The sequence below is a fragment of the Perognathus longimembris genome, chromosome 17 (assembly GCF_023159225.1).
Source record: "Perognathus longimembris pacificus isolate PPM17 chromosome 17, ASM2315922v1, whole genome shotgun sequence".
Lineage (NCBI taxonomy): Eukaryota > Metazoa > Chordata > Mammalia > Rodentia > Heteromyidae > Perognathus > Perognathus longimembris.
The window spans coordinates 45,897,702-45,916,584 of NC_063177.1; the positions used below are offsets into that span (position 1 = coordinate 45,897,702).

An 18,883-nucleotide genomic window follows, 5' to 3' on the forward strand; every position below is an offset into this window, starting at 1 on the left:
AGCTAAGGGACTGCTTCTGGGCACTGAGTTCGAGCCCTAGCACTGACACACAAAAACAATGATCTATCAAAGATTCAATGGGTTGGAAAAATCCACACAGTAACTAGGAAGGCAGATAGTTGGCTTCATCATGTCTGGTACAGGATGCAGAGGCTAAGCTGAACTCTTGGAAGGAAGAAGCCAGGCTATTCTTAGCATCTCTGCCAACCACTCTGCCCTAAAAACACACAGAATGAGTGCTTCCCAAAGGACTGAACTAGCTTTAAAACACCAAAGAGTGTGTTGGACTCTATCTCACTAAGTCTGAATTTTGTGACCTAAAAGTTAACCATTAAAAACCAGTCAGTTCATGACCGACAATTCCATTCCTAGACACTTCCTTGAAAGAACTGTGTTTGTATGTTCACAGAAAGGCAGGACTAAGATGGTTCATAGCAGCTGTACTTACAACAGCCTCAAGTAGTCCCACCAGGAGTGGAATGGTGGGCAGACCAAAGTATGTCTGTGGATGCTACTTGGCAATATAAAAGTAGGAGCTGCTACCACACACAGCCTCGTGGCCCCACCTACAAGAGCCATGTTGAATGAAAGAAGCCAGGTCCAGAAGCATGGACTGTAAAATCACATCTGTGCCAAGTGCAAGATAGACAAGACTAATCCAGGAAGTAAGAAGTAGGAATCCTAATTATCTTGCATGTGGGGGTGACTGAAGATGATGGGGATGTGGAGGTGAATGTAGAAGGAGACAGGAAGGGGATTCTAGGGTTCTGTTTCTTGGCCAGGTCACAAGTTCATGGTAAAGTCAATTCACAAAAAGCACTGGTCTGTACACTGATGATTTGTGCCCATTTCTGTATGTATATCTTAAAAAAAAAGGAGAAGGCTGGTTGTTGGTGGCTTATGCCTAGTTACTCTGTGGGCTGAGATCTGAGGATCATGGTTCAAAGCCAGTCTAGACAAGAAAGGCCATGAGACTCTTATTGCCTCTTAACCACCAGAAAACTGGGAGTAGTGCTGTGGCTCACAGTGGTAGATAGCTAGCCTGAGCAAAAGAGTTCAGGGGTGGCGTCTAAGGGCCTGAGTTCAAGCCCCAGAATCTGTAAACACAAATGAATAAAGATTAAAATTTACAGGGGAAAAATTATGGCCTAGGTGGCTCATGCCTGTAATCCTACCTAACTAGGAGACCGAGATTTGAAGACTGTAGTTAGAAGTCAACCCCAACAGGAAAGTCTATGAGACGTTTATCTCCAATTAGCTGCCAAAAAAGCTGGAAGTGGTGTAGCTTGAAGTCGTAGAGAGCTAGCCTTGAGCACTGGAGCTCAGGGACAGTGCCCAGGCTAAGTTCAAGTCCACAGTTGACAAAAAAAAGGGGGGTGTGGGAGAGAACTAACTACATCATACAAGTGAAGCCTAGAACTAGAACTAGTGGGAACTCGAACTTTCCAAGGGTCTGTAGTTACAACAGGTGACCTCCACAATTTTACAAAATGGACTAGAAACAGAATTGTAGTTCCATAAGGGACTAGGTCTGAGCCCCTGGTGATGTTGGGAGTTCAGTTTAGTCTCTGCCTTCCTGTGCCCCACATTCCCGAGGGCTTGCCCTCTGTGCCCAAATGCAGCGAGTGGCCTGCACTTGTGGCATTTCTACACTCTGTCTCAGAACTATGGGAAAGGCTGTGTTCCCAGCATTTGGGAGGCTGAGGATTACAGGTGTGAGCTACGTAGTTAAGCTCTGTCTCAAAAAATAAGTTAGAAAAAAGTATTTCCCTGTTAGGCCTCTTGGTGCATGACACACAAAGAAAGAATTCAAATGGACTTACTCCTTTGCAGATGGAAACGGCCTCCTTGGACAAGGACTTGGGATAGGAAACGTTGTGCTCCATTATAGACTGAAACAGTTCATCTTCATCTTCACCATCAAATGGTGGCTAGTCCAGAAAAGAGGAAAGACAGGAAAATACTTAGGAGAAACAGCTCATTAACATGGTACCTGCAGGTCAGATCCAGCATGAAGAATATGACCGGGTTGCCTGGCACTTTGCAGGAGTCAGGGTTAGCTCACTTAACTTGAGGCTTTATTTGATTATCTTTAATTAGACTGGTGACTGTGTTTTTCATTTTTAACTCTGTCCTTTTAATTATCTTGCCTTGAGCAACCCCAAAACAATCTTTAGGGAAAATGTTTTTGAGTAATGCTATTAGTGATTTATAAATAAATTGTAATTAATCCATGAATCTTATAATTATGTGCTAAAAATTTAATTATGAACAAGTTAGATCACAGATGGGCTTTGTGTTCAGTAAGAGGAGGGTAGAGAATGCTTAATGCTTGCAAGCGAGATAGGGAATCTCAGAACTAGAGCAAAGAGGACTTTACTCCAGCCCAGGAACTCCTGCCCACAAGGAGCTGCTCTAAGCTGCTTGCTTGTTGTAATAGGATTCCTAAGTGACAACAAACACAGGTAAACAAATGTCCCTTAGACAAGGTCTGGAGATTTACCTTGCATCTGTCCCCGAGGCCTCAAGGGTTAGAGACTGTCCTGTCGCTACACTTCAGGAAGGGGACATGCATCTACCCCTCCATTTCTTTTTTAAAATTTATTTTTTACCTACTCCCTACACAAGAAGTAAGGGAGGAGAAGAATGGGCTTATGGGAAAGGTGGATAATAGTAATCTCAGGCTCTTCTTGGAAACCTGGGTTGTGCTTGATGTGCACCACTCAATCCTCAAACTGTCCTTACCATTTGGGTACCAATGGCCTATCCCAGGGGAGGCCAATGAGTTCCTGTTGAGGACTCCTGTGGAAGAACCAGGATGCTAACTCAGACTTAGGCTCTCAGCCATGATGAGCACTGCCCCTGCCCCACAATTGGTCCTGGAGTTGAGCAGTGAAGGATGGCTGCCTACACTGACATGGGAGGGAGGTGCTCAGTGGTGGGTGGGCCAGCACGCGCACAGGCCTCTGCTGGGAACAGGGCTGTCCTGCTGAGCTTTATAGGGATGAGTCGCATTTTGTGCCAGATGCAATGGAAATTTCTGAAAGTACAGATGGGGCAGTCCCAGAGGTCAGAGCTGTTTCAGGTCACCGGGTGGAGAGCAATTGGTCCCAGGCCAGAGACCTCACAGGCTCTTTGGGTCCTAATAAATTACCGGGAATTTGGCGGGTCACCTTCCCTCACAGATGCAGGCCTGTTGCTTCTCTAGCTACTCATGTGCTTGAGGATGAGCCCTGGTGGAACTAGAACAGGACTGTTCTTGGGTGAAAGTTTTTTGAGTGGGGAAAGCTCCTCTTCCTGGAATGCACCCACTCAAACACCTACTGTTCCTACTCTGCCTCCTGTGTTGCCAAGATGGATGTTGGAATCTACCAAATCACACAGCCTACCATGTGCAAGGCCCTCCCAGCAAAACACACACACACACACACACACACACACACACACACAATCTTACTTTTAAAGGCACAATCCTATTACACCACTTCACACTGTTCTGCCATTATCACTACATCCATTTGCATATTTTTGTTCCTTTTCTCATCTGAAACCCAGCACCCATTAAACCAAACTCCCCAGCACACTCCTTCCTCAAGCCCCCAGGCAACCACCATTCTACTTTCCGAGTCCATGAATTTAATTATTCTAAGAATCTTACATAAGTAGGAGCCCACAACATATGTCTCTTGCTTCAAGAAGGAGACTACCTCATGACTCTATCACAGGTGAGGTCAGCAAGCCCCTAGAACATCTCCAAAACTTGGACAACTCTTTTCGTTTCTTTTTCATGCTACACATCACTGGGGATCCACGGAGGGCTGTGCCAAGTGTATTCATCGAAGCCCCACTCTGGTAGAGTGGCCACCCTCTTGGTGTGCCACGGCAGTGGTGGGAGGCGCAGCCCACCAGCGCTAAATACAATTCTCCTCTACGACTTCCCCTCAGAGCTCTTTGTTCAGAACCAGTTGGGAGCCCTGCCCAATTGCTGGAGAGCCTGGAAGTACAATCCTGTCTTGTTCCGGAAGAGAGGAAGACACAACGTCTTTGGTAAATAGTAGTAATGAGCATCACACTCAGAAAAGCTCCTGGGTGCTGTTTTCAATTAAAATTATGTAAGATTGGCGCAGGAAAGGAAGTTCATGAAAGGAGCATCCACATTCCCTTCATCTAAACACAACAATAGGCTTATCTGTACATGGATTGTTTTCTAATACCATACATAAATCGGAGGTCTTGTTTTTCACTGACTGTTGCAGACACACTTGTCTGTAGCCACCAGTGTTTGCATTCAGAGCTGAGTACCACCGAGGCGACACATCATCACAGCCTGATTCATTTGTCCTTGGGTACATTGACAACTGCTCTCAGCACTGCATCCTGACAATAATGCTACTAGAAACAGCTTTGCACATAGGGCTTTTCACTCCTCCAAATTACTTCTTAGGAATAATGTCCCAGGTGTAGGATTATGTACCAGAGGTTGTGTACATGTGTATGCCCTTGTCTTGCCAGTTCACCCTGGAAGCCTTCTTACAGGTAATTGCCGACTCTCAGTCCTTGGTGGTGAAGGCAGGTTAGTGGTGACAGGTTGTAATTATACTCATTTTCCTTTCTTGTAATGAGTGCCAGCTACTTAGCCTGGGGACATAATACATTTCCTGGGTACTTAGCACAATGGGGGGTAATATGTTGCCTAGGTACTTAGTGAAAGACTATTTTAGATTGCTTCTCTCCCCACTTCCTCCAACTCCCATGGTTATTTTTTTTTTAATTTCTCTAAATCTGGACGCAATGTTCCATGCTAAGCTACCTATAACAAGTCTTGGGTTCACATAGACATTTTCTGAATAGGTCGTACCCTTCATCTTGCTTTAGCTATATGCAACTTGTGAGTTTTAAACACACAAATGAGGGGCAACACTCCATGGTGGATGAAATGATGCCTAAATCACCTGCTAATAAGTAGTAGTGAGGATCCTGCCATACTTACTATAGATTACTGAGAACCTGAGGTGGGGGATGGGAGAGCACATGTGGACCACTGAGGCTGAAGTTCCAATTACTGAGATAAAGTACCCATTACTGATTCATCAGGAATGAAGTCAAAGCATAAATAACCTGAGCAGAAAAGGCCATAAAGAGGAGAGTGTTGGTCCCTTTATGACTCCTACTGTGAGTACTTGGACCTGCAATATCTTCATCAGAGTTTTGGGCAAGTTCTATTTATGCCCCCAAAGTAATTGTACTTGTCAAGTAACCCACAAGGACTTGGGTTCTCTATATGTTTATGCCTAACAGCTCTCTTGGCTGCTGACAATAAATAAACCAAATGAGAAGAAAACTGTAATAAACTACTTTGTTGTTTTTTTTTTTTTAGTACATTTTCAGCCATCTATGGTTAAGGAAGACAAGTTGAAGCCACAGTCCCACTAACTACTTCATAATTAATCTTCCTTCCCAACAACAGGACCAACTCCTTTTGCTGGGCCCCTGCAGCTTTGAGGAGACTTTGGGTGACATGGGTGGTTGGAGCTGTTTTAGCGTTTTTTGGTGGGCTGAGTCACAGATGGACTAGGCTTTCATTTACATTTGCATCACGGAGCCAGTGAGGAAGAGGAAGAAGGGGCTTTGAATGGTACCTTGTTGGTAGGTGAAAGCTCAAGGGAACAAAAGCTGTTGCTACCTGTGCCCACACCATACCAGCATATGAGCTTCAACAGATTATGAAGGCGCTATGGGATACATTCTTAGAGCTAACTGGTTCTGAGAAGCAGGATCAAAAACCATGGAATCATTCTAGATGTTTGTGGAACACCTGGGTGTGTGGGATGTGTTCTTCAGGGAGAATGGGCAAAGGAAAGGGACCTTCCAGGGCATCATCTCATTGCCAGACTGCAATGAGGCCTGAAGCAAGCAGGATTTCAGAATACACCCCAGTGGACTTCCTTCCTGGAGTGGGTTTCACTGGGCTTCTGCAGGGAATGCAGTCCCAGGAAGGCTCAGAGAGGAAGGGGTATGAGGCAGAAGGAGGGCTAGGGCTGAAACTTCCCTGCAGGCTGAGTTCCCAAACTCAACTTTGTTGGCCAATAAAGAGATGACATGTGCTACCTCTTGTAAAGTGCCCATGTTCCTGCCCCAATGATTTCACTTGCTGCCAGCTATGCAATTGTGACTCTTAATGAAGGCAAGATTTGTTTCCTGGGCTTGAAAGATGAACAGTTTTTGTGGGATCAAGGGGAGAACTGACTCTTTTGTGCCTTTATGAACAGCACTGCTCCCAAAGGGCTGGTAATTCATAGTCAGATGTTACTGTCAAAATTGTAAAGAGAGGAAATTAGCTTCACAAGCAGGCAACCTGTGTTTTCCTAGCAGGTCTCACTGACAGCAATCCTGCATAACCTGCTTTTCCATGTTTACACATGGAGGTGTCAGGCTAAAGAAGAATGCTTTGACTGAAGAGAAAAACTTAAACAAACAACCCACTGTCTTAGGTCAGCCAAGTCTTAACACCAAATGAGGCCTTAATGATCAAATGTAGGCTAATACCTTAAATCTTTCTATAGCTAACAGACTATTTTATTAGCTAAGAGACAGGAGACATAACAGTAGAAATTTAAAGGAGAGATCATCAATGGCTTTCCAGGGCAGGGTAAAAGTCAGTGGTCTTGCAATGACACCTATGTGCACAGGACCACAGGAACTCTTCCTGTCTGACCTCAGGCCTCCCACTCCTGCCTGCTCACTGTGCTGCACACACACACACACACACACACACACACACACACACACACACACACACTCATTTCCTTTGGGTCTCAACTTCATCCTTTTATGGTCATCCCAGCTAAAAGTTCATCCCTGATCCAATTCTGTCTGTATCTTCTTTTTATACCTTATTCCTTTCCTCTTCCTTTATGAATATGTGTTGTCCTTATCTAACTGATCTATGGTGTTTTTTTTCTTTCTTTCAGCTGTGGGCTTCATGAAGGCAAGAGTTTTTGTCTGTTCTATGCACTCTTACCACTGTGCACATAGTATATATTTGCCAAATTACATAAATGAGCAGACGGATCCAGCAGGTTAGAAAAGGGGACTTTTCCTACACAAATCATGATGTATTTATTGGTGCCAAACTTTCTCAGCACTAGAACTTGAGTTCTGGGGATTCTAAAGGCTGCCCACAATAGGAGTGTTTTTAGGCTGAAAGTCAGACATCTTCTAGGTGCTTGTCCAATGTGCTTCCCTGATTGAGCTTCTCAGGCATCCTGTGGTGCCCACCCCAGTCTGGAACAAAGTGAAGCCATGTTGCCAGGGCAGGCAGGCAGAAAGACAGATTCCTCCTCCAGGCCTGGTCCTAAAATGTGACTGTCCTCTCACTCTCTCTCTACTGGCTGCTGGAATGAGGAGGGCTCAGTGGAGGAGTCTGAGCGAATGGATGGGAGAGAGAGCTGCCACTGACCACCTGTGTGGGTCAATCACCTCTTACCCCCCACCACAGCATAAGGACCAGGCCAGGAAGGCATCAGGAACTTGTTGTGTTGTGTTGGAAGTTGGTTGTTAAGGCAGTTAATACCCACTGGGACAATACTGATAGTAAAGTTATTATATTAGGAACTGTCACATCAGGTAATAATGCACTTGGTTCTCTGGCTTATCTAAGCCAAATCTATTTTTTAATTGGGTGCTCAGCCTCACCGGATTTTGGTGAAAACTTCAGTGAACTGCCAAAGGGTGAATTAGGAGGAGACGGGAGGACCTATGGAACACTTCCTTAACTTAAAGAAGTATAGCAGGCTTCTTCCTTAAGCAACAGAGTGTTCCTTAAGCACACCTGAGCAGCAGAGGCAATCTCTACCCACACAGTTGAAGGGAACAGTAAAAACCCAAGCCCAGTTGTGAGATACCAGAAACTCAAAGCAACTATAGCCACCAATCTACAAGAGCTATGGGGTCCTGGTACATTCAAGGCTCCAGCTTTCTATTTGGTGCTTCTATGATCACAGATCATTTCCAAGACATGGATTATAACTCATTCTCAAGGGGAAGTTTCTCCCACTTTTCTTGGACCAGGGAAGTCTGATCAACATCAGCCACATGACCTTGGCACAACCTGCTAGCTGTGGAAACAGAGAAGTTAATCACCTCATAAACAACAGCAACAAATGAAGAAACATAGAATGTGGTGAGCATTACCTGGCCAGCCAGCATTTCATACAACAGGACACCGTATGCCCACCAGTCCACAGATTTTCCATATGGCTGGTAAGCAATTATCTGCGAAAACAAATACATCAATTATATTTAGCAGTTAGTCACATAGCTTGTTTTAGAGCAGGCAAGTCAAACAGGTGTTTGTGCATAAACACTTGGTTCATTCAGATGAGATGGTGGTACAATCTGTCTTTGATTTCTTCATCTAGGGAAGAGAACCTCTTGAATCAGACACACTGAGAATTATCACCAGTGATCCACTGTTCACATCTAGTTTCGGGGCTCCACTTATGATTCACACAGAGATTTGCTAACAGATTTAATTACCTTCACTGGTGGACAATATCCAGACACTGAGCTGGATTTAATGGAAAATAAGAGAGGTCACTTAGAGCTGGGGTCTGATATGTAAGATGACTAAATGATGTAACTGAGTTTTGCCAAAAGTCCTAAGGACAATGTTGACAGTGAGTGATGGTAAGAGGAAGGATGACTGAAGTGAAAATTACAGTTTTCTTGTATTGCTCACAGAGGTAGGATGATATACATCTGGTTTACTGAATACCTGATGTCTTGAAAAAGGCATAAAATGCAGTACCTGGACCTTGTTTGATTCAAACTAATCAGCTGCAATAAAGATACCTTGAGACAACTGGAAAAGTTAAGATAGAGGAGTCTACATTATCAGGTGACATATTAAAGGGTTATTTAAAATTTTGATAGGTGGAATAATACCATGGCAGCCAGTTAAAAAGTGTCCTTTCAAGTTAGGGATAAATGTATCTATGGCTGAAAGGTATGGGGCATGAAATGTCAGTTTTACAAGGAGTCAATCAAATGCAGGCAGCTGTCAACACTCCATAGGGAGCTCATTTAATTCTTCCTTCTACCTTGTGACTTTCTCTCTCTCTCTCTTTCTCTCTCTCTGTAGAATATTTTTCTCACTTTAAAGTAGGGAGTAATATGGATTTCAATTTTTAAGTATCGCCTGGCTTATTAAAACACGGCTCTTATTCCCTCTCAGATAGGTAGCGTAGCTCAAGCACAGACTTCCTAGACTTACAGATCATATTCCAGGATTGGAGGTGAAGGCATCCTAAAGATACTCAGCATAATCACTCTGTCATTTTATATATAAACCTGACTTTGAAATAGTCTTAGGATACTCGTAATGCCATCAAATGGCTCATTAGGACAAAGGAAAACTTCCCACACATCTGCCACCCCAATCTCCTTAATGTATGGCTAGTATTCCTCTGTGCAGAATGAGAAATACAAGTCTCTACAGTTTACCTAACTATGGTTATCCACAAAGGGGTATCTGTTTGGAGGTGGCAGCTTTGGGCTCATTTCCTTGACAAGGAGATAACTGAGTTCTTAGGTTCTTTTTACTACATTTGCTCTTTTTAGCAAACTTAGAAAGCAAGTACACACACACAAAGCCTACAAAAATAGTCTCTAATCTGTTACTAGATCAGAGGAGTTGCATATTTTCATAATTTTTGATAGAATGACAAATCATTTTCACAAAAATGTTGGACTGATTTACCTCTGTATTGATGCCAATTTTATATTTTTCAACCTATGTGAAATAACTCTTTTTAAAAAACCAACCTTACTTTTTGTTTATTTTTAATTCTATAAGACATACATGCTCATTAAAGACAGTTGGAAGAAAAATAACCTAAATGAGTAAAATTGCTTATAGTCTCATCACCCAGCAATATGTTATTGTTATATATAAACCATTCCATTTTTTAGGTGAAATACATGGGCATATTTGTTTTAAAAAATGAGATTATGCCGACCTGGTGGTCCATAGGCAGTTTATTTATTTAACAATAGATCATGAGTATCTCCAGAAAGACTTATTATTTCTGCAGAACAAGTATAAAGCAAGTATAAAGAGGTTTGAAATGATCATTTTAGCTATTGTAAGAAACTATATTTAAAAGACACATGAGCTATGGGGCTGGAGATATGGACTAGTGGCAAGAGTATTTGCCTCGTATACATGAAGTCCTGGGTTCAATTCCCCAGCACCACATATACAGAAAATGGCCAGAAGTGGCGCTGTGGCTCAAGTGGCAGAGTGCTAGCCTTGAGCAAAAAAAGAAGCCAGGGACTGTGCTCAGGCCCTGAGTCTAAGCCCCAGGACTGGCCAAAAAAAAAAAAAAAAAGACACATTTGAGCCAGGTGCCAGTGGTTCATGTCTATAATACTAGTTACTCAGGAGGCTGAGGTCGTGGATCAACGGTTCAAAGACAGCCTGTGCAGGAAAAGTCCATGAGATTCTTATCCCCAAGACACCAGCGAAAAACTGGAAGTGAAGCTGTGGTTCAAGTGGTGGAGTGCTAGCCTTGAGCAACAGAGCTCACGAACAGTGCCCAGGCCCTGAGTTCAAGCCCCAGGATAGGCGCAAGTATGAACACACACACACACACACACACACACACACACACACACACACATCACAAAGGCACTTGAATAAACGTTGCCTATGTCGCCATACTGATGCTGGTCCCTGCACCCCGTGTTATTTGGTGTTCCAGGGAGTTGACTGTGGGTCTAGGCAGAACCTGAGCACCAGTTCTTTGGTGGAACAATGGGGTGGAGGATCAGAAGGGCCGAATAAGCAAGTTACACTTTATTTCACATTCTACAGTATGAGCAGTCGTATCAACCACACATCTCTGCTCCAGCAGTACAAAGCCACACCTGACTAAAAACCTCTCACCAGGAGTGAGTGCCCTACACCTGGTCAGAATGAGTCACAAATCCTATCAGCCATGACAACACCCAGCTGCTTGCCTGCCCCCATTCTACAACTTGGCTCCAACATGCTCTTCATTTTGTATTTCTACAATATTAATCCCCTTTGACCCTGCTGAGAACACACTCTCTCCTTTCTGTAAGATTAGAAAAGCAAAATGCCAAGCATCAGGGGCTCTTCTTCTCTAGTGCCCGCACTGTCAGCCTGCTTAGCCACTGGACTGAGATTACAGTTGCTCTGAACCACCGCAAGTGCCTTCCACTATGATAACGGGATGCCATGTAAAATGCACCTGGGATATTTCTTTGCAGAGTTCACAGCTGTCACCCTTGGCTATATGCAGGGAAGTTTTGAAGATCTGTGTTACAAAAGTATCTTGACCACTGAAAATTCCTTTTCACAATCAAGTATACCTTCTCTTCAGCCATCAGACACTATTCATAAATGGCTTGGGTCAACCCCAACTCCAGGACACTAATAAACAGTGCTTGAGATCTCTCCAGTTGAAGGTGGATGTTCAGATGGGATTGATTTGTCAGTTATGGCATCTCTTTTGAGCTAAATAGAGCTACCCGGTCCAGTCTGGTGCCATGAGCCACAGCAGGCTACCAAACATTTATAAAGCGGCGATTCCAAATTGAGATGTTTTTTAGGTGTAAAATACATATCACAGTTTGAAGACTGTGCAATAAAAACTACTGGGTTAAATAAAATCATTAAAATAAATTTTAATTTCATCTGTTTCTTTTTCAACCTTTTGCAATTTTGGCTTGCATCATGGGCAGTGCTGGTCTAGCCCTTCCAGTTTCTACCAGTTCCCACAACTCACTCTGCTTCTCATTGGAAGCCAGCTTTGGGCCTAGGACGAGGTTTACAGAGCACAGAAGACATGAGGAGAGGCTTGTGGGTCTGATCCCAATGGGGACAGGCCCAGGTGTCTCTGGTACTTCTGGGCCAATGGAAGCTTGCTGCCAAGCATGGGCAGCTTGATATCCTGAAGCCCCCAGGCAAGGAGCTGCCATGGCAATTTGGTTTCCCAGAGCAGGAACAACTCACAAAAGGAAAGGCAGATTTGGCAAGAACAGCTAGAGTGGGCTGATTTTCCTTCAGCACACAGGAGGCTTAACTTTGGCTTTGAAGACAGACCCCCAACAGGGCCACTGTCATTCTGTTTTACTGCTGTTTGTCATAGTGATCACTATGATTATACTCACATGAGCCAGTTGCTTGGAGAGGATGTCAGGATGTTACAAATGGCTGCCTGTCTTGGGAAAATGAGATGTGAATGAGCCTGCTTCTAGCCTGGGCACAGGACCAGGGCAGGAAAGGGAATGGGATGCTGTGTCTCATTTCTGTAGGCCAAAGTTGTTGGAAGGCCACTGCTCCAAGGCCACCCAGTTTTCTACCCTCTGCCAGGCTAGAAGAGAGCAAGGGAGTTCAGGGGTTTTCTGACTTCTGATGGCTCTTGCCTGGGACAGCTTGGCAACAACAGGGAAGGGGTTTGGATGCTTCTGGTAAAACAACAGCAATGGCTGGAAACACCATCATCATCACAAAGCAGTTGCTTTGTGCTGGGGGCTCCTCACCTCTGTGAACTCATTTAGCTCTTGTAGGCCATCTCAGAGATGGGACCTTGAGGTATAGAGAGGGCAAGTAGCTTACTAGGATTATACAGCTAGAAAGAGACAAGTGTGGTCTTGATCACTTGTTGTCCTTTGACCACTTTCCACATGGATGACCTTGCCCCATTATGGTTCTGTGGGAGCTGGCCTAGTAATGGTGATTCTTTTCAAAAAGGGTTCCAGATGCTTAACAGGAGCCAGCAGGCAGGATGTTTGCTTCCTTTGGAACGCTGGTTCTAAAACTGTAGGATTGGGGTGGGGGTGGGGGGAAGGACAGTAGGCCTGTTGACCCTTCTGCATGCACTTGAACTGGATTCCACTCTTCATTTTCATCATCCTTACTCATCAACCCTCAGAGTCCACAAAAGAGGGCTTTTCCAAGCCATCACTACAAAACAATGTCCTGTATACATCAGACATGTTCAAGTCCTTTTATTCTCAGAGGAAATAAAGAACATTTCCCCTTTTATTAAAAAGAAGGCATTTTATTTGGATTGGTTATTTATTGGTATGGTTATTTTGGAAAACATCAATCAATTCTCAAGGGTAGAACATATGACAGGAAAGGTCTTCTTTGTGTGCATGGTTAAAACACTGCGTGACATGTCCAAATACTCCCAATATGGGAAGGAAGAAAACAACCCTGCCTAAGTGCTCTGTCTGGACAGCTAGATCCTGAGTTCTCTCTCATATCTCCTTTCTTACAGACACAGGGTTAAACAGCACTGAGAGTCCTTGTCATATAATAATAATTGCTATTATTATTATTATTATTTTGTGGCACTGGGGATCAAACCCAGAGCTCTGTACCTAGTAGGCAAGCACTTTGCCACTGAGCTACATCCCAGCTCATTATATTGGGAGAGATTGCCCATCTACCTTCGCCAACCCCTGGTTCCTTCCTGCAGGTGGGCCAGCTCCTCTGCAGCCAGCACCAGGACCGCACCCAGCCCGGGGCAGACAAATGCTGTCTATGGCTGTGTTGGAGAAACAAGTGAATCCAGCCCAACCATGCTCTTTAGACCTCATCAGCTACTTAGATACAACATCAAAAGGGCTCTTGATTTAGAAAAGCATCTTTGGTTCTAGAAAGGAGCCTAAGTGTCACAGTGGCAAAGTGGCTTGGATAAGGCCAGTGACCAGTTCAGGATGACAGATGCCCCAGGTCGCTGGTGTATGTCCCTTTCTTTAGGCCTGAGACCAAAGGGTGATAAACACGATGAGACATACCACGCCTCCAAGATGCTTCCTCCAAATTTCATTTGGATTGCATGCCCAATACCAGACTACTCACTGGGAAGTACATTGTGGCTCTGAGACTAACTGTAGGAGACAAGTGCTGACGTTGAAGAGCTTCCACCCCTGGGCAGGCCACTGAGCCTCTCTGAGCTTCCATTTCCTCAGCTGTCATACTGGAATCCTAGTGCTCACTGGGCAGTATGCGGTGGGGGTGCTTAATGACATTACATACACTGACACATGCTTGCTACAGGTGAATGGGATGAATATCACTCAAAGAAATAAGAACTAGCCCTAGGCAGGGCAGGCGGCTGAAAGTTATTGAAGGCTGGGAAATAAACCCAATCCCTAGAACATTCTGATGAGAGGTGATATATTATTAAGCATTCTTTTGGCACCTGGAAATTCTCAACCAACATTAGCTCTTCTATTCATTGGTTCAGAAACTGTTAGCTTAGTATGTGCCAGTGATATAAGCATTGTGGCATGAAATTGAATAAAATTGACCAAAAAAAAAATCACCCCTCACGCAAGTACTTTTTTTTTTTTTAACCACAGCAGCAAAATCATAGGCTTCTTGCTTTTCTCTTAGTATCAGAATACCCTTCTCACCCCCTCCTCCTCTAGCTCTTCCCTTTTGATTCATAGCTATGGGCTGGGCCCTCTGCTAGATATGAAGGATTATGAATCTAATTGTGGAGACAGGCGCGAAATGGATAAATACATGAAAATATGATATCTAAGATCAAGAATATTAGTCCATCATACGAGAAATAGATGTGAATACCCAAAAATCTTTGGGAAAAATAGGTAAGGACTACAAAGTATTACCAAAGATAAAAAAAAACTTGGAAAGTTGGGAGTCTAAACTACTTATTTTCTACTTAGACAAAAACTGTAGCTTTATCTCAAAGTGGAGAGAATAGAAAAATGACTTCTCTAATAGTAATGAGTAGAAAGGCTCTAAGATCTGTTCATGGTAGCAACCTCTGCCTATTCAGCTTACACTAGGAGATCAGAAAGCAATCATCGGGAACCATCTAAGACTGCTCCCACAACGGGTTAGAGGGACGCTAAACAATACAAGGGAGTGTCTGCAATTAGGAACACTGGCTCCAAATAGCATTTAAAAATATTCATCACTGGGTTCAATCTGTTAATATCCTTTTGAGAGAGTTTTCTGTCTACCTTCATGAGAGACATTAGTCCATCAGTTTCTTTTTTCTTTTGGTAATATCTTTATGTGGTTTTACTATTAAAATAAAGCTGCTCTCACAGAAAGAGAAAGTGTTTCATATGCTTTGATCTTCAGAAAGAGATTGTAGAAAGTTGGTTGGTAGAATCTCAACTTTTGGTAGGATTCATCAGTAAGCCCATTTTGGCTTGATGCTTTCTGTTTTGTAAAGTTATTCTTTATTTTTAAAAAAGATGTAGGCTAATTCAGATAGCCTATTTCTTCACGTGTGTTTTGATGAACTGTGCCTTTCAAGGAATTGATCTATCTCATTTAGATGCTCAAATCTGTGGTGTATCATGGTTCATAGTGTTTATTATCCTTTTAACACATATGGAATCTGTAGTGATGGCCCCTCTTTCATTTGTGATATTAGTAATCTATGTCCTTTTATCTTAGGTTGGCAAGAGGCTTATCAATTGTGCTGATCTCTTAAAAATCAGCTTTATGTTTTACTGTTTCCTATACTGATTTTTTAAACAATTTCATTGATTTCTTCATTGTTTTTATTATTTATTTTCTACTTCGTTTTTCAGAATATTTTAATTTTCTTTAAGTAGTTGTACAAAGGCCTTGCCATTCAACAGTCTATGAATACAGTGCCCCTTGATCAATGTTACCCTTTTTAACTTTATTATCAACCCATTCCATCTCACCTCTTCCTTTACTTCTCCACTGTGATCTTAACTTGCTCTTGTTTCATAGTTTCCTAAGACAGAAGCTGAGATAATTCATTTTAGATTTTTCTGTTCATTCCCTTTCTTCTCATCCCTCCCTTCCCTCTCTTCTTCCTTTCCCATCTCCTAGTCTTTCCTTTCCTTTCTACACAGGCTGTATATCACTATGTAAACCAGGTTGGCCTCAACCTCACAATTCTCCTTTGTTAGCCTCTCAAGTGTTTTATTTTCTAATATACACATTCATTGCTATACATTTTAAAGAATCATCTTTACTGCATCCTATAGTATTCAAATTGTGATTTTGCTCTCATTTATTTCAAACTGAAGTTTCTTTTAAAATTTATTTTTTGACTCATTCATTATTTAGCACTGTGTTGTTTAACCCCCATGTATTTAAGGATTTTCCAGCTATCTTTTTGCTATTGATTTTTTAATTTAATTCCTCTGTTATCTGCAAGTAGACACATTTGTATGATTGTTTTATAGCTTAGAATGTGGCCTATCTTGGTGAATGTTCCTTGTGAACTTGATAAAAATATATACCCTGCTGTTGTTGAAATACTCTGTAGGTGTCTCGTGCATTCAGTGAGTAGTGATGATGTTGAGTTCAACTATATCCTTACTGATTAGTTCTGCTTGGTGGATCAGCTCCAATGGTGGACTTATCGATTCCTCTTGTGATTTCAATCAGTTTTTGCCTAGGTATTTTAATACTCTGTTGCTAGGTGAATGCATGTTCTGCCTTCTTAGAGAACTGATTTCTTTGCCATTATGTAATGTGCCTCCACAGCTCTAATAACTTTCCTTGATCTGAAGTCTGCTTTGTCTGAAATGAACATAGCCATTCTTGTGTTCTTTAGACTAGTGTTAGTATATTTCTCCCACTCAGTTACTTTTCTTTTGGAAGTACTGGGATTTGAACTCCTTGACTTATGTTTGCTACTGCTACTGTTTAAATTATGCCTCTAACTCTCCATCCATTTACTTTCAGTCTACATGTTATTATTGTTGAAATGGTTTTCCTATAGAAAGTACATAGTTTTCCTTTTAATGGCAGTGGAGTTTCAACTCAGGGCCCTATATTGGCTAGGTAGGTACTCTACCTCTTAAGCCATACTCCAGCCTTTTTTGCTTTAGTTATTTTTGAGGTAGGGTCTTGAGTGTTTTGCTTGAACCAGACTGGATTGTGATGCTTCTTTTTAACACTTTCCCGCATACTTGGGATTATATTCTACTACATCTAGCTTATTGAGATGGAGAGAGGGTAAGGTCTCACTTACATTTGCCCAGGCAGGACTCAAAATGTGATCCTTCTGATCTTTATCTCCCAAAAAGCTGAGATTTCAGGTGAGTCAAGCATCTGGCTAGGTTTTGTTCTTTTGATCAATTCTGACAATCTCTGCCCTTTAGTTGTTGCATTTAGATCATTGATGTCCAAGGTGACAGACAGTACCTCTGGATTAAAATCAGTCAGGTTTCTTCTTTCTGTTTCTTACCCTTGAACTTTGTTCCTACTTATCTCCCATTCTTTTATGGCTTTTTGTGGCTTTAACCTAGTATTTTTGCATTTTTGTTTCCATTCTCTCCTTCTTAGCATATCAGTTATATGTCTGTTTTATTTTTTTACTTTTTAGTGGTTGCCTTGGATTTTGTAATACACATTTAAAGCTAATCCAAGTCCATTAAAAATGTGTGTGTGTGTGTGTGTAGGATCCACTGAAACTATCATTTTGAAAAAACTGTTACCTGTTCGATCAACTAGGAACAGAGGGAAAGCTGAACTCATTACAAGCCAAACTCACTTACTGCTCAAAGTGGTACTTTGGGAAGAAGCTATGATTATGCTCACCTGATGGATGGTGCTCCTGGTTCTTAAAAGATCAGAGCTACAGCCAGAGTTTCATCCACATGATGAAGAAAAAGCCTGGACACACACACACACACACACACACACACACACACACACACACACACACAGCAGTTTTCCCGCTGGGGGTGAATATTAATACATGAATCAACCTAGAATGCAGTATATTGCCACTGGTCATCTGACCTCCCTCCAAGGGGCTGTCAAGCCCTGGTCATTGGTCTCTGAGGATAGCAGGGACCCTGAGTCAGGCCTCTTCTGTGGAACCTGCAGAGTTATTCACAGTGCTAACTGTACATTAGGACAAATTAACTACTTGTGCAATATGGAATGAACGGAGTTAGGAATACATTTTGTGCCTACAGAGCAGTAAGTGATACACAGAGGCAGGCAATCGGGCACCATGGCTTTGGAGCAATGAGTCTGCACACTGAGGCTGGCAGGCAGGGCCCTGGCTCTGCCAGATGCTATCGCTGAGCCTTGGGCAGGTCACCTTTCCTCTCTGAAACTTGTTTTCCTTGTATGTAAAACAGGAGTAAAATAACTTGCCTCAGAGGACTACTGTATGAATTAAACAGGATAATAGATGAAAGGGCATGCTCCATGCGAGAAAATGGATACATGTTAGTAATCTCTCAAGATAGTCACCTCTTCCTCACCGCTGCGGAGGCAATTTTACACAGAAAGAAGTGAAATAAAGCTTGGAAATTCCAGGCCAGTACTTTTTTTTTTTTAAAACCAGGATTAAACAAATCCGTAAATGCACCAATTAATGCACACTGCACGGTGGGAAGGTAAGTGCACGAGAGCATGGTCAGGGCTCTGAGAACAAGTTGCAGCCTGGGAAAGCAGCTTCTAGGCTCCATATGGTGATGTGTTCTCTGAGCCAGAAGCCACAGTCCCCCTTCTAAGGCTGCAAGAGGAAGCTGCTCATCCATGGGTTCAAAGCCCTTCGCTGCCTTGCAGTGGGGCCTTGGGAAAAATGAACAAATCTCTTTGTGCCCCTGTTTCATCATCTGGGGAACAGAACTGACTTGGATTAAACAAACTAAAGTAAACAAGGTGCACTGCTTGGACTAGGATTCTGTCAGCATTCACCAACAGGCCAGAGGTCCACCAGGAGCTGGTCCTTTCTGGATGCAACTGGAAGGAGGGGCTGAGACTAGAGGAAGGGGGCACAGCTGCCTCCAAGGCCACAGTAGCCCAGAAGGTGCCTAGGGCTTCAGAGAACAGGGCTGAGTTGATGGGCTTTGAGGG

At 42.9% G+C, this 18,883-nt stretch overlaps 1 protein-coding gene across 1 annotated transcript in view; it reads right to left on the reverse strand.

The window, feature by feature from the left end:
* The window catches only part of Prkca (protein kinase C alpha), a 371,818-nt gene that overhangs the window by 17,262 nt on the left and 335,673 nt on the right, over nucleotides 1–18,883 (reverse strand). The window contains 2 exon segments of the mRNA XM_048367133.1: nucleotides 1,824–1,931; nucleotides 8,194–8,274. Coding sequence (XP_048223090.1) covers nucleotides 1,824–1,931; nucleotides 8,194–8,274 — 189 coding nt within the window.